At 41.6% G+C, this 16,918-nt stretch overlaps 1 protein-coding gene across 1 annotated transcript; it reads right to left on the reverse strand.

The window, feature by feature from the left end:
* Positions 1–2,776: 2,776 nt before the first annotated feature.
* fam180a (family with sequence similarity 180 member A) lies at positions 2,777–16,222 on the reverse strand. The gene is made up of 3 exons (XM_076296489.1): positions 16,120–16,222; positions 8,424–8,521; positions 2,777–3,106 (listed from the first exon to the last, which is right to left on the reverse strand). Exons 1-3 carry the CDS (start codon positions 16,220–16,222, stop codon positions 2,777–2,779), a joined length of 531 nt encoding a protein of 176 aa, XP_076152604.1.
* Between the last annotated feature and the right edge of the window lie 696 nt (positions 16,223–16,918).

The raw sequence follows: 16,918 nt of genomic DNA on the forward strand, positions 1-16,918 counted from the left end.
AACTCACCATTGGCAGTACTCAATCCGAGGGGCGGGATAAACGGTTGTCTTTCAAATTCCTTCTGCACACAATAGGATAGCGCCACAACTTATGAGTCCCATGCATAATACCTCCATGGTCCCATGCCATCATTATGTTAAGCCCGTCCCATGACTCTATACACGATGTGATTGGCCTGACCGAAGTTTGGTTTTTCCAGCTCGTAAGCCAATGGAGACAGTTGCTAGACTACCCTGGCTGCAAATTACATTTGCTGCCACTAGGGTACGTCTAGATTTCTACCAAACATTTTTTGTTTCACCTGGCAGGCTAACTTGAGCTTTCACTTCCTTTTGTTGACAAGCCTCCAGAACTGTCATCTCCAACGTGAGGTTCTATGTAGTTACTTGGCTGTGTTAAGACACGTTTAGCTGTATTACCTGGTCCAGTATTGCTAACAGTTAAGTGGATTTTGGGAGAAATACAGGCCAGATAGTGCTTTGCATTACCCTTTTATTTGAAGAATACTGTATTTTCTTTCTTTCATATCTTGTAAATAGTCAACTAAGAATCTACCAGAAATAAACCCTATCTTTTGTATTTGTTGTGCTGTGTGTATTTTACCCGGCCACATATGCATTGATAAACTGTTTCAAAATATGAAACAGCCCCTGAAAATAATCACATTAGGATATTGTCAAAAGTGAAAGCTGGAAAATTGATTGATACATTTCACAGTGAATAATGTTTTTATAGCATAATAGACCAATAGGCTATATGAAAAGCAGGCTAATTCTGCATAATATAAAGCCACTTTAAATAATGATAAACTGAAAATGGCTTACAAGAGCAAGTGTTCTTGCTGCTGTATCTTGGTGTTCCATTGATCACTGCACTGAATGGGAGCGGAGGGAGTTATTGCTTTCATCTGTGTTGCTTTCGCCCTGCTGTCCTGATGATATCAATGCACCATAACTTCATAGTGGCCAATTAAATTGTTTTTGCAAACGCTTCTGTGTGAATATTGATTTAAATAGAAAGTTGAACAGGCCAAGAACAAAGAATAGATCAAATGAAACACTTTTACCATCATATTATACGAGGCTGGTCACAAACAGTATTAGTGAAATATTCAAGTTTTGACTTAGCATAATAAATATCTGATATGATGTAGAGCATGCATTAGCAGTGCCCACAGTTATGGTGCAATTTTACCAGTTCAATGATCAATGACTTATATTTTGAAATATTTTTAAAACATAGTGTAGCTCTAACAGGGAACCAAAGCCAACAATTGCTCGTGGTTCTGAATTGAATGTGGGCCCCTTTGAACAGCTGAGTACATTAGTCCACAGAAACAACAGTGAGAAACCCATTGATCTCTCGTTCTAATATGATTTCATGCAGGAGATTAGTGACGTGTCCAGAAACCTCATATGGGGAATTTCATAAGGCTACAGTATGTAAAACACAATGACCAGACAACTCAACCGAAGGCACAGGTGATGAGGGGAGGAGAAGAAAGCAAACCAGTGATTGCTGAGAATCTCTTATGTCAACTGCAGTAAAAATGGCAACGGTTTCATTTGTCCCTGTACACTGCAGATAAATAGGCTGTCAATTCAGCTGGTTAAGGCCAATACCCACTAGCACTGTCTGACGCCAAAGTTTAGAACTCCATTACTTTTAACAGAGCAAAGCCCATTGGCGCCTACTGACACGCGTCGACACCAAAGTTAGAAAATTGGGTTATACTTTACTTGAAGGTATCTACATAAGAGTGACATGACACTGTTATGAACATGTCATAAACGTTTATGACATAACACTTCTGTCACTTCTGTCAAGTGTCATTCGGATTTTATCATAACAAGTTAGGGTTAGGGTTAAGGTTAGGATTAGGGTTATGGTTAGAGGTTGCGGTTAGGGGTCATGTGTCATGTGTTCATGACAGTGTCACGTCACTCTTATGTCGATACTGTCAAGTAAAGTGTTGCCCATTATTTATCTCCAGCTGTTCCTTCATTCACTTCACACTTCTTTTTCTGTCCATCACATGCAAACAATTTTTTGCCAGTCACTACATTAAGTGTAGGCCTCTGCACTTTGTTCTGTACTTGGATGGACTCCATTTATAGATGTGTAAACACAGGGTAGGATTAGTAGGCCATGCTCAAACTTTTTGTGTGGGACCACTAGGGTTATGGGATAAACACAGTATGCTCAGCTTTAAATGATGAGTGGAGTTTGGTAGTAAAATAGTAGGCTAAGTAAAGCTAAATTACCACTAGAGGTCAGCAACACCATGCAGACTATCTCAGATGACCAATCATTGGCACAATATACTGTAACAATTGAATATTTAATAAACCTTAAAAGTGCTTATACATTCATTGATATGCATTATGGTTTCTTATGACAATAATAAACAGTAATGCCACTTAACAATAAAGCAATTTAATACACATTAAAACTATTATGATACAGCACAAACCAGTTTTGCAGTATTTGCAGTTACAGATACAGTTAAGGTACCATCTTTTGTGTGTAAAATGCTATGGTCAGTCACAGCTACACTTGTTTTAAGCCATCTTAGGTACAGTATTTACAGTTGACAAAAAGTATTTGGTGCACTTGGAGCACCTGTGCTTGTTTAACTTGCCGCAATTCTGCTGTCACAGGCTCAGAGGGCATTCCAAAAGCTCAGCCCAGCTGTTGAGTGCTAGACATGGACAGGACTCCACTGGCATGTTGTTCTGCCCGAGGCATGCTGACCATACAGCTCCAGAGACCTCCTCACCTGAGTGAGAGGTCTTGTCTGACCGCTTGCTCCAGGTGCAGCAGGGCCTCGGCCCACATGTCTCTCTGGTAGCCTGCTGGCGTGTGCGTGAGCTTCTGCGCTGCGTAGACCATGGTCAGCACGGTGCGTTCGAAATCCTCCCGACGGAGAGGGCCGCTGCGATGCTTCAGCTCAGCGATCAGGCGCCGGATCTCTGACAGCTTCCTGGGAAGCACGTCCTTGCAGATGACCTCAAGCGTCTGGACTCGACGCAGAGAGGCCAGCTCCTCATCCACCTCACTGAAGAAACCCTCCTCCTCCTCCAGGTGAAGACCAGACATCAGGATCTAAAGAGGAGTGTCAAAGGTCAACACAGAGTAATGATTTCATATTTTTTCTGAATTAATATAAAGCACCATGTAAGTAAAATAGATTTGAACCCCAACGACCCAAGTGAAGGTATCTAGAAAGTGTAAATACTGTAGCAGTATCTCTCTTAGCAAGTGATAATAATAATAAAAACGATAATATAAAAGTTTTTTTTTTTTTTTTTTCCAATTACTCAGTGAACGGTTAGGTGATCTAAGAAGAGATGAGTTAGTACGTTTGATCATTCCTCTGACATATTCGAGGATAGGTCTATTGTGTATGAAAAACTTCATAATCAAACGATGTAATGGTCATATTTTGTAAACATCACTTACAAAAACGTTATTACTTTGAAAACATACATCAATTCATAATGACATGTAGGCTGCTCAGTTTTATAGAGCATTTTTTTTTATAGTCCAGTTCAGGTCCAGTTTTTCTACTTGGGCAGCTGTCCTTTATTTGCTCACCTAAACTTCTTAATTTTGATGTTTAAAAGCTTGTCATTGGATGTGTGTCTTCTTTTTTTGGAAGGCAGGATGTTTTGCAGCTTCCTCTTGTGCAGAACACTTTAGCTCAAAACAGATGATTGACTGGCAAGAATGAAAGAGGTCTGGAGACCATCGTCTGTTGTTCTACTTTGTCTGTTTGATCACCCCACAACTCGGTGTTCTCCCATCCATCACAAGAAACACAACAGACGTTGAAATCACAAAGTGTCATCATCGTTAGCCACAAAGCATTCTCGTGGTGACGGACCTGCTAGGGATTTAGTGAATTCCTTTAGAAACCAAAGGAGACACAGAGAGAGAGGGTGAAGTCGGTTGATGAATGTTTGAGAAAAGAAAATGTTTCACGAAGTGAAACTGCAACCCTGAAGTCCTGTTCCTAGCACTTTGCATCTCCAATTTTATGTGAGATCTGTATTATACAGTTTTGGTTAGCAACAGAGGCGCATGGCTAGTCACCATGTCAACAGCCTCCAACCAGTTTAAACACAGTTGTTCAATTAATGAACATTCTTAAGAGCCTAGAGGGTTGAACATTTTAAATGCTTGAAATTCTGAATGTTTTGACATTGCTGTGTAACTATTCTCCTAAATTAGGGTTTCTCAATGAGGGCGGTACCGGGGCGTTTTGACAGTGTTGGAGGCCGTTGTGAACAAGATAGCAGAGAGGGGCGCTCAGGTACAAATGGGGGGCGTTAATCAAAGTTATACATCACAACTTTTAAGCTTATGACAGAAACAGACGCATCGGGCACGCATTTTCACATCAAAATCTGCCATGAGTTGTTATTGTGGAAAATCGATTAGTCTTCATGCAGGAGTGAGAAAGAGAGAAACATAGTGAGAGAAAATGACAGGCAAATCATAGTGATGGGCCTCTCTTTGTGCTATTTTTGCAGATCTACCTATAGTTGTTTGTTAGGGCGGGCTTTATAGTCTCTCATTACACAAAATAGGGCATAGCCTGCCGAAGCAATATAATTGATGAACAATTCAGGGCTCCAAAAATGAAAATGTAGGCTCATAAACACACAGCACATGCTAAAGTGGATCTCTGCCTATAAGTAAGTAAGTAAGTATATACTCTTTTGATCCCGTGAGGGAAATTTGGTCTCTGCATTTATCCCAATCTGTGAATTAGTGAAACACACTCAGCACACACTAATCCCGGTGCAGCTGCAACAACAGCGGCGCTCGGGGAGCAGTGAGGGGTTAGGTGCCTTGCTCAAGGGTACTTCAGCCGTGCCTACTGGTCGGGGTTCGAACCGGCAACCCTCCGGTTACAAGTCCGAAGCGCTAACCAGTAGGCCACGGCTGCCCCTACAGGCCGCGGTTGCATGCTCGATATAGGTTACTCTACTTTTGCCCTCACAGGTAAATGAAAGCTTGATGCTTGATGAGCGTTGTCACTCGCATATTCACATTCCCCAGCTGGCCTTTTTGAATTCTTTTTAAAAAAATGACACATAGGCCTGTGCTCTGGATACATTTGTGAATTTACCTCGGTATAACAGCCTAGCCTACTGATGCCTTGGAAAGTTATTGCTTGTTTACCAGTTATTTCAGTTGACATTATATGTTCCATGATGTGTCGCTGTTATCCCGTATTAATATTTTCCCGTAAAATATCCCGTATTTTAATACTCTCATAACATTATTCCTAATTTCCTACCACCGGACCTGCTACTCCCTTGATTAAAAAAAAAAAACTAAAATGAAAAAAACTGCTCTGGGAGGAACTGGTAGCACGTTCCATCAGACAAGACAATATAAGTCTTATGCAAATGATTGAATAAATCTCCACTGATATATTTCACTGTATGCTGCCAACATTCTCTGATAACCTCTCTCAGGCAACTTACTGTAGCCTCCTGATATGTTGCCTAATCTTATTCAAAATATCAACAGAAAACAGAAAGGCCTTTCCTACACCAGAATACATCACTCATATATAATACAGTTACATACAGCTCATAAGCTTCCAACATTCTGACAATCATAGAGATTCGAGGGGTAAGACAATCATGATGTGGTCAGGGGGCGTTTGTTCAAAAAAGGTTAAGAACCACTGTCCTAAATGAATGTGGAGGGAAGAGGGGAAAGGAGAAGAAAGCTTCAACAGCCATGTGCAGTGCTGCTTTGGAAAGACCTCAGGTACTGAGACTACACTCTTAAAACGAATGTGTTGTCCCTATCTTGATACAGGGATGTGTTAAAACAACACAAGTTATGTTGTTTTCAACACATATTGTGTAACAAATAAAAAAAGGAAACAACACAAACTGTGTTGTCCCTATCTGGAAACAGATACAGTATGTTAAAAACAATGCAAGTTGTGTTGTTTTCAACACATTCGTTTTAAGAGTGTACACAAGAGTGGTGTACTCACAGGTCAATTTGAATCAGTTAATAAGAAAGAATGAAGCACAACAAATATGTGTATTTGAGTATTGATGGTAACTCTGCATATCCTTATATAGGGGAGACCGGGGTTGGTTGTCACAATTTTTACTCATGCATGAATTGCTCATCTTCAAAAACTCTTTCAGCAGTAATTCCTACATGAAATGAAAGCTTGGGGTCTTGGCTCTAAATGTGTATAATTTTTACTTTTAGAATGTATTGTAACAGGGAGCAATTAACCATCAAAGACACTCTGACACAATGTGACAATCAACCCCATCACGAATACCACCCCTATGATAGTTGTCATCAATGCCCCTTATGTTTAAACAATGGGATTTAAGGAGGTGATCAGTTACTTGAATTGTCTACTGTGTTGAGAAATGAAATGAAATCATTTTCCGTGCTAAAACCTCTTTATTATCATGTAAGTTGCAAACAAAGTTGCAAACACAGTGACAACTGTGTCTCAGTGACAACAAACACATGTGACAACCAACCCCACGAGCTATGTGACAACCATCCCCAACTGACCTCTTGACAAAGATGTTAACCTAGCTGCCACATGGCTTTAACTTGATAGCTAAAATATGACTCAAAATAAAGCTACTACCTTTGGCTTTTTAATGAGTGTTTTGTTTTTGAACTACTAATATCCTACAAGCTCTCAATACAAAAACAACACCAACATGAAAATTTACTCTGACCCATGAAATTTAAAAATTGTCTCCTCACTTCAATGCTGTGTGTCTGCTCAGCAAAATTCCTAGTGCAAATGAGTAAGCTATCAAAGGGTAACATTTTGATATCAAAATTTTATCACAGCATCACCTAGTGTGCCTGGAATAAGCAATGTGACAACCAACCCGTGAGACAACCAGCCCCGGTCTCCCCTACAGGGTGTGATTTGTAGGGGGGGTGGTGAGGATTTCCCCACCTCTGGTTTTCCTATGCCTACCTCTGCTAAATTATTTTTATCGTCGGGGGGGACAACATTTATCCCCCTCTGCCCCTCATATTGATTAATGCTACTTCATATAAGTAAAGCGCTGCAACGTGAGAACAGTCTAGTAGGCTAGCCTACATAATAATCTGACATCAGAAACGCACCGTCACCGTCAGCACTGATGCTGCTGACACAGTGGCTGCGTGATAACTTAATTTGGCCTTGATCGTGCAGGACATTTCAGAATGTCGAGTGTGTAATCCATCATAAATGGCTAGGTTCAATGGAAAAGTTAGCTGGACAAATGAAAGAAAACGAGAAGGATTCAGTGAAGCATAATAATGTTTTAGAACCTTCAAAATTAGAAAACTGATGCAACTGAGATGGAGGACAACTGCACGTAGAGTAGAACGTAGGCCTATTGTCCGAATGAGGAGATGCTGAATGTCACAAAAAGCGTTACAGAAATTGCTTGGCTCTCTACCGAAACACCTGTAGTTTGCGGAGGACGAACCTAGAAGCACTCGTTTGATAAATCAGCCAGTAGTAGACAAATAACTTTTAGAAATAATCTGTACTGCAAAAACGAATGTTGGTGGGTATTTAAACTATCTAGCAGGTGTTTTAACAGCTGCAAGAAATGGAAGCTTCATGGTCTTTATGTTCTGGTTCGTAAATTATTTTCATAAAACTTCAAGTTGCCCTATAACTTTACTCTCCAAACTCTTCACTGCACTGTAGGCAATTAACTGACAGTATGATAGGCTATTTATTTTCGGTAGGCTACAATAAACACATTTATTTTTTCAACTTTTGCAATATTACGCACTTGGCCACTGAACGCAAATCAGCAGGAGAGAGAATGCACGTAGCCTACGCAGCGTGTAGCGCAATGTGTAGGCTATTTGGTTACCAACTAACACTGTTAGCCAATGCACTAACTTAGGACTTCAGTGCCATCATATACAACGTTTTTTTACACAACAAATACAGAAAGGATGGAGGCAGCAAAAGTAGACAATTCATTTCAGATGGGGCAAGAACAAGGTGAATTTGTATGCTTGTCAAAACGTAGTCCTACCCTGCATTAGAGGAGCTGATCATCATACCAAGCACACTCGCTGTTTAGTCATACACCACGGTAAACTAAAACTAAAATGTTACAAAGGTGGCAAAAATAATATAGGGTATTATTAGCCATGACATTACTAGGCTATGAATCGTTCGTTCATTTTTTTTTTGGGGGGGTGGGTGGGGTGTGGGGGGTTTACAAACTTATTCAAAATCACCCCCCCCCCCTCTGGTTTTTACACAAATCGCACCCTGCTTATATATGCCATATATGACAAAAGGTTACATATTTTCATCTTTTATTTCTATGAAAAAGTGTTAAAAATGTGTTATTCTAGTTGTGTTTACAACAGAAACTTTGCTCACCTCGTACAGCAAGTTGATGTCCTTTACAGACTTCTGGAAGGTGGGGTTGATGAAAGCTGGCGTCCCTCTCTTCACTCTGTATGCAGATGGGTAGAGGGCTGAGAAGTAGGGAGGGAGAGGAGAAATGCAGGTGAAAAAAAACACATAATGCACAAGGGGTCTGAAAAAAGTCTAATTCATCACCTACCCTTCTGACTCTAACTCTAAATTATAGCCTGCCACGGGGCGCCAGGAATATGGATGATTCATACGGCAGGCTCGCCGGATGACCCCGTGTGCAACACCGGTGAAATCACCTCTAATTGGTGAAGGAGTCCGCATTGCACCACGCAGGCCCCAGGTTTTGGTGGCTCGCCTGTGTGCAGAATAGGCAACTGCTGCCACCATCGTCTCTGCATAAGCAGATCACGACATGAAATTGTGCTGTTTTTGGCTCAATCTTTTCGGAGACAGTAACAGGATGTAGCTATACAGAAGGACACCCTATAGACAACACCTACAGAAGAGAACCCTTCCAGAGGTTATGGCCACACTTTCAAAGGTTTTCAGGGTGGGTGTGAGTTGTGATGGAGGCAGATGGGGGGTTAGGGGGCAAAATTTCAAAGTGTCCAGACATATGCACCACAGGTTGGCCATCTGTGATGAGTTGTCGGCCCCTAGTCATATCCTGAGCATGTGACTGGTGAAGCATGTGAAAGCCCTAGTCTTTTACATGGAATGCTAAAGAGAAAAACACATATGCCGCGCCTGGGAACTGCAATAGTGAGGTATGAGATGATTTAAACTCCCTCGACTGAACCTCTGAACCTTTATAGTACATATGCCAATGCAGGTGGAGCAAACATTGAGAATGTGAGACAAGTTTGGTGACAGATCACTGGAATTTCATCACAAACATGTGGCTTGTTGTCAATCATGGCTTTCACAAGACCAGTTGTTCACTGTGTGGCAAATTATTCAAGAGCTCCATGGTGTCTTCTGTGCGTTCCACTAAATCATCTCAGACCTCTGAATCACAAACACACATAACACACTTACACATAAACACAAAAATCAACTCACAAGTTCACTCAACCCCAAATAACCGGACATGCCAAGAATGCTCGCTTGAGGAAGGGACAAACAAACACTTTATCATTCGGACAGGGTCTGGACCAGGGTCTGCCAGCACAGTTCAGTTAAGGAACACAGCGTAACTCAAAATGGCTCTAACTAAACGCCATGGAGAAGAGGAGGGATGTTATGAAATGAAATACTCCCTAAAATGGCAAACAACTATGAAGAACTACTGTTCTACCATTTGGTCGTAGCCTGGTTAACTTCTTTTTTTTTGCCAACATCAACAGACAAATTAGCTTTTACACAGATTATAATCTCACCTCACTGACCTGGCCAATGCACTGAATTTATAAGTAAGTAAAAAAGTAAGTAAACATGTAACTGTATAGTGCATTTTCTTGCACAAAATGACACTGAAAGTGTAAGTACTGTATAACATATGTTATTAATTGGAAAGAGGCCTGAGTTAAATCCCCCAGATTTTCAATCCATTATGAAACAGTCTGACGAAAACAACATTCCTCACAATTAATGATTAAAATATGTTTGTTCTGAAAACATATAGTTCCTCATTGGCTAGATATGTTGCTTTTGATCTTGATGCCGATTCAGTGTGGCAAACACCATAGATGGCCAATTTGACTTGTGTCTTGTCATCATAGTCCCTTTTACTCAACTACTCTTGTTCATCCTAAAGTGACATATTGCAGGACTTTACGTTCATAATATACCAAGTCAAGTCAAGTCAAGTCAGTTTTATTTAGTATAGCGCATTTAACATGCACAAAGTGCAACCCAAAGCGCTCCACATACAAGACAATAGACAAAAAACAAAAGACAATAAGACAAAAAATGCCAGACGGAGCGGCGTAGTCGCCAGCGTTGACACCACATTTAAAAAAATAACAAACACAAAAGATGCTGGACGGAGCGGCGTAGTCGCCAGCGTTCCCGTGACACTAACAGTACCGATCCACTTGCACGACCCGACATACGCATGGTGTCGCGCTGCCTCCCCTCGTTCAGTCGTGTGTGGGCGTTTCGTTTAAAATGTCAGTTACCAGCTCATATTCAGTTCGTTTTAACGACAAAAAGAAGTGTCGTGCATGTGGATCGGTACCGGTACCGATCCACATACACGACACTTCTTTTTGTCGTGTCGCATTCCACTCTAGTCCTATGGGTGACGTCAAGCGACTTTAACGCGCCCGCAAAGCATCCCGGGAAGGCAGCGCTGCATTTGAAATAATGTAGCGCGACAAAGAAGCTGGCCGAGGCCCATCTTTATGCAAATGAATCCGTTGAACGCGAGGCGACTCTCCAATGAAAGGACGAGGTTGTAGGTCCTTTGTTCTACCACAACGGTGCCTGTGAAACTTTGGTTCCGCTTACAAGAAAAATAATGTTTTAACGATCTCTTCCACGACCACCTAGTAGTCCATAAAACAAACGAAACTAGGATTTGGATGAATATATTGACTGTTGGTGTTGGTGTTGGTGGATTTCGAAATGGCTTGCATAGTTTGTTTAGGCTATTAATGTGTTGTATACTGTTAAGTACATGCCTAAAATTGTGGTCCATTTGTGGAAAAACACTTAAGATACGTTAAAACGAATGACGAGTATGAGTATGAGCTGGTAACTGACATTTTAAACGAAACGCCCACACACGACTGAACAAGGGGAGGCAGCGCGACACCATGCGTATGTCGGGTCGTGCAAGTGGATCGGTACCGTTACGGTACCGATCCACTTGCACGACACTTCATTTTGTCGTGTCGCATAGATGTCGCGCTGCCTCCCCACGTTCAGTCGTGTGTGGGCGTTTTGTTTAAAATGTCAGTTACCAGCTCATACTCAGTTCGTTTTAACGTATCTTAAGTTTCACAGGCACCGTTGTGGTAGAACAAAGGACCTACAAACTCATCCTTTCATTGGAGAGTCGCCTCGCGTTCAACGGATTCATTTGCATAAAGCTGGGCATCGGCCAGCTTTTTGAAGCGCGACATTATTTCAAATGCAGCGCTGCCTTCCCGGAATGCTTTGCAGGCGCGTTAAAGTCGCTTGACGTCACCCATAGGACTAGAGTGGAATGCGACACGACAAAAAGAAGTGTCGTGCAAGTGGATCGGTACCGTAAGAGGCCGTTTACACGACACCGCCGGGTGGATTTTCTCTTACCGCTTTAACACCTTTAACGACTCCGGCAAGAAAAAACCTTGCGTGTACACACAGAGGTGTAACCGGCTAAATGTGCTGTAGTGCATATGCCAGACCAGTCGATGGCGCCGCTGTGCAGAAGCTTCACGATAATTTTGTGAATCGCGTAGAAGAAAACATTGTTAAAACCGTTTGTTAAGCCAGAGAATGTCTAATAAGTGCTCTGGTTAAGCAGTCGCATGAAATAAGGACAAATACAGACAATTCGGTTTTCAATTCAACTGTTAAACTAATAAAGTTCATTTTCAAGGTATGTGACTGCTATGTGAATTTTTAAATGCTTAGCCTACGCATTGCATTAGGTCTGAGCGCCACTGGAGAAATTAACATGCAGTAAGCTAATGTTTAACTAAGTTAAGCTAACGTGTGCTTCTAACTTAGCCACTAAAGGCTGATAGGCTACATTGTGCACATAAATCATGACAGGGGAAAGAAAAACATTTTAATATGATAAATAAATGGTTTGGTTTGTTTTGACAAGCATGTCAGGTTGAGTGCCGTGGCTGAGTTGAGAGGTGGGGCTATGTCGTCATAAAGTTGCCGGCTTCGCACCTACAGGCGTCTACACAGCGAAAGTTAGCCGGCGGTTTCAAAAGTTCCCACTTCGGAAGCCGGTTTCAAAAGCTATCGGTTTAAGCAGAGCCCGTTTACGGAGAGCCGGATCACTCCCTATTAACTCCATTGTACCTGCAATCTGCTGCAGTTCCGCTAGGAGAAGTGCAAAAACAATGGGGGACTATGAAGCTAGATGGCTAAATGTGTCTCTTTAACCTGGTTGTCCTTGACAAATCGAAGATTGGATTGTGGTTTCTGCAAGATCAATATGGATTATAGGTCAAAAGTTGAATGAACGAGTACTTACGTCCTTTTGATTTCTTACAGGTTGGGTCGTTGTTGCCCACAACTCACTAGCTTTCTGCTAATGAATGACGTCATTGACACATTTGAAAGGCTTTTTAGAACAAATAAGTGACTCAAAAAATATAATACTCAGCGGTGTGTATTTTCTCTGCCCTCTCTTTCGCATGCAACATTCAAATTTCTGGCCAAAAAATTATATCCCGAGAAAAGTGGATTTGAGGGGTACAGCTCCATAGCCCTCCATGCACTTATTCGTGAGCGCCCTCATGTGGAACCAGAATTGGAACTGCAACCAGTTCAGAAACCGGAAACTTCCCGAGAGTGGCGGTTCTCCCCTTATTAGACATTCTATGGTTTAAGTCTCCTAAACTGCCGGCGTCGTGTACATGCAAGGCGTAACCGTTAACAAAACCTCACCGGTTTCACAAAAACCGGCGTCGTGTGCACGGCCCCTAAGACGTAGGCCTACGAGACAGACAACACAGCAAATTGAAAATAAATAAATAAAATAATAATAATCATGTTAAAATTAGTCCAATTTCCAACCGGCTGAAAAAGTCCAAGGGCAATGATGACCCGCGTGAAACTGCCAATGCAAGACCAACAAAGTTCTTTCACTGACCAACTCAGAGAATTTACTGGCAGTCTGGAGAGCAGAGCACCGGAAGAACAACAGTCTGAAGTCATGATGGGCGATCTTCCTGCTGATCAGACAGCAGCTCGGTGGCTTTAGCAAGGACCGTTTGTTGCTTCATGGCTCCCGACGTCGCCATCAGAGCTCCCCACGTCAGCACTCAATCCAGACTGCAGGCACCCAGCGTCAGAGGCTATACGTTAACGTTATTGCAGCTCGCAGGTCAGCCGCAGCTCGGTGGTCGTGGCAGCTGCAGATCTCTCGCAGAGTAGGCCCATTGCCCTGAGCAATCTTTCCGTCCAGACGAGTCCAGACAGAGGATGTGCAGCGTCAGATGGAAGAGGGACGGCTAGTCAAGGCAAGCTCATCATATCAGCCCAGTAGATAGAAACTAACGTTACCGTTAGTTATCAGCCAGAAAAAAGGACCAAGTATAACACAAAACTATCGAAAATAACGTAAATAAAAGGTGAAAACATTTAACTTGACAAATAAATACAAAAAAAATAACAGAACATTACATAAAATTACGAACATTACCTAAAAACAAACAAAAACATGATGCCAGACGGAGCGGCGTGTCTCGCCAGCACAAATTACCAATAGAGTAGGCTACCAATGTACCAATAGAGTGCCAATTTCTATCTCAAATTCATTCTGATGGTACATGGTGATGTAAATAAGAAATCAATAGGCCTACGCCTGGCATTCAGAAACCAGCAGAAAATATATAAACTTTTAAAGCATACCACCAAAATATATTACAGTACTGGTGATATGCCAAACACAATGCCAGTTGTACTGCTGGAGGCAGTTGTCGGACTGGTCTTGCTGTTTGGTTTACTAGTTTTAGACATGTCAAATCTCTATGTGTAATCTCTGCAGGGTGATAGTATGTACATAACAGTTAGACTATGTAGTTTGTACACTGGACAGAGTAAATTACCAGACAGAGTAAATGCATAAATCTGCACATAAGTCAAGTCAAGTCAAGTTTATTTATATAGCACATTTCGTACACAGAGGTCATTCAATGTGCTTTACATAAACAAAACAAAACAATAATAACAAATAAAAGCATAGAAGGGCAATATAGTCAAAGAATAGTTAAAAGGTAAAGATCATAATAAAAAGAAAACATAAAACACAAGGTAAAATCATTTAAAAATAAAGAATAATTAGTAAGCAAAAACAAAGGCAAAAGGAGTAAAAAAAAAGTCATAAAAGACAAAGTAGAATAATTATCAAGGCAGATTCAGAATTTGTAACTCGGCACAGTTAGCAGAAAGCATCTGAGAACAGTTTGGTCTTAAGTCTAGATTTAAAACTGGCTACAGTTGGGGCCTTTTTGATGTCATCCGAAAGTTGGTCATATGTATATATTTTCTCTACTTTTTTCCTCTACTTTCTCTGTAAGTCATGCAGACTATTAGTCACTGAAATGTTAAATATCTCATTCTTAAACATAACCTAGCCTACAACACACCATCTGTGCAGAGAGCATCTGCATACGTGGTCTAGGGAAACACCTAAAATAGACCCGAATTGCGAAATAGGCAACAAATCCGATCACAATCCTAAGAGACCGCAAGCAGTTTTCTCGGGGCCCATGAGTTCATGTATCCAAAACAACTTAACGATGCTCATTTACAGCCTCGCACATGCCAGATTGCATGGGCAGGTGTTTGATGTTAGGGTGTTTTGGCGCTCATTCGGGCCGCTCACTCCGAGAGTGACGGCTGAGGCTTAATTAACAGACGACATGCCCATCCATCACATTTTTACAGGCGTCACAGTCAAAACAGGCAGCAGCACCCTCCATTCAACGGAGCATACTACACCAACTGGTATGCGTCAAAAGTATGCTTATCACTGAGGTAAGTATACGACTGTTTGGGAGGTCCTCTGGAGGAAACTTGTCTGAGATTTTGGCCAGAATAACTTTACATATCTTAAAGCTAATTACAGCACTTGGCTAAGGCCCACTAACTCTTATGTGTTTGGATGGGCATTTTTTTTTTTTACTTTTAAGAGATATCATTACTTGGCAACTCCCTACATATCGAAAGCCCTTCCATGTCCTTCCTAAAGAAGGTCCTTGCCTTTAAATGGAAAAAAAAGTATTATTCTGGATTAAGCAGGATGAAATGAGTATCCATTTGCTAAAGGAATGGCTCTTGATGTTTTTGGCCCAAACAGGACTTACGTCCCCAGGGATGAATCGTTCCCTGAGTTACTGCAAGCTATTAGGCTATGTGGTATTTAGCATTTCGATCCACTTGAGAATGTTTTTTTCCTATGTAAATCTCAGTGTTTGTCAGAATGTTAATATTTACACCACAACCACACAGTTTTAACTTCTGCTAAAGTCATGACGGTCAAACCACTTTACACAAGTTCACTTGGAAGCCTGTGAAGGCTGTGATAAGTGGACTGACTGCTTTCCAAGGCATTAGAATGGCATTTCATCTGTGAGCTACAGTTATTATAACCAATAACAGATAGAAGCACCCTTTAAAACTTCCAAAGGCTAACAGGGACATGATTGTGCCTAATTAGTAAAACAGCAGTTCACGGGAAACTCTTTTTCATAAATTGTTTAGAATTATGACTCAGATCTATGTGCTTCCAACAACAATAAGTCTGCCGAGAATTGTTTTTACAGGAGATGTTGAGGATTCCTGGATGGTGTGTCTTCTTACTAATTTGTAGCTGTCCCCGCTGAACACACCCAAACAGTGTACAAATCAAATCAACCAATACTGTTTAGCTAATGTACCATAGATATATCACAACAAGCATTCTGAATAATTTTCATAATCATTAAGAATAGCTTTGATAATAACTTCATGTCTTTTCACACACCAGGGTTGTGGTCAGGTGTGGATTCTAGGACAGCATTATCAACAACAGGTGTCTTACCTTTGCTCCAGTGCGAAGCAGTGGTCAAGTAGAGATTGCAGTAAAAGACAGAGATGACCAGAAGCCTGACAGGTAGCACCCTGCCCAGCCTGGTCCCCTCCATTCCTCTCTGTCTCCTTCTCTTTGCCTTACTGAGCTCTGGGTTCTGGTTCAGCTTTACAAAGCACTTATGAGGGCCAAAGGTGCTGAACAGCAGCGGCGTGTCAAGCCCTGCAGGAAGACTACAGACAACTTACAGACTCCACCAACTCAGCACAATCTTCTGGCCTTTCTCATTCTGTTTCTCTCTCTTCCTCCCTCTCTCTCTCTCTCTCTCACTCTCTCTCTGATACAAACATGCTCACACACACACACACACACGCCTCCTCATGCGTGTGTGTGGAGTTGTGTCTGGCTGGTGTCTCGGCTTTCATCTGGAAGTCATCAGGACCCAGGGAGCCGCTCCTCCCGTCCTGGCAGGCCACAGCCGCATCAGCTGCCTCAGAGCCCCTGGCCAGCCCTTCAGAAAAAAAACAGGTTCTTGAACATGATCACATCTCATTTTAAACATTTGGTCCATGTTTTTATTTATTTATTATTATTTTTTTATTATTATTTGAGGGGGGGGGGGGGTTTGAATTGGGAGTCTTGGCATGATTGTACAAAATATTCCATTGACGTACTGAATTGAAAAAGTCTTAAACATGCTATGCTTCATTGCTTATGTATTTTCCTCTCCTTAGATTCATGATAGCCTTTCTCTCTGAACGTATACCAGCATTCAGCGCTTTCAGCTCTCTGCCAGGGAATATACTGTCTG

Source organism: Alosa pseudoharengus, unplaced genomic scaffold (genome assembly GCF_046254945.1).
Source record: "Alosa pseudoharengus isolate Yale_2024_CS ecotype anadromous, Long Island Sound unplaced genomic scaffold, YU_APseudo_1.1 YU_APseudo_1.1_scf_20, whole genome shotgun sequence".
In the NCBI taxonomy this organism is placed as follows: Eukaryota; Metazoa; Chordata; class Actinopteri; order Clupeiformes; family Clupeidae; genus Alosa; species Alosa pseudoharengus.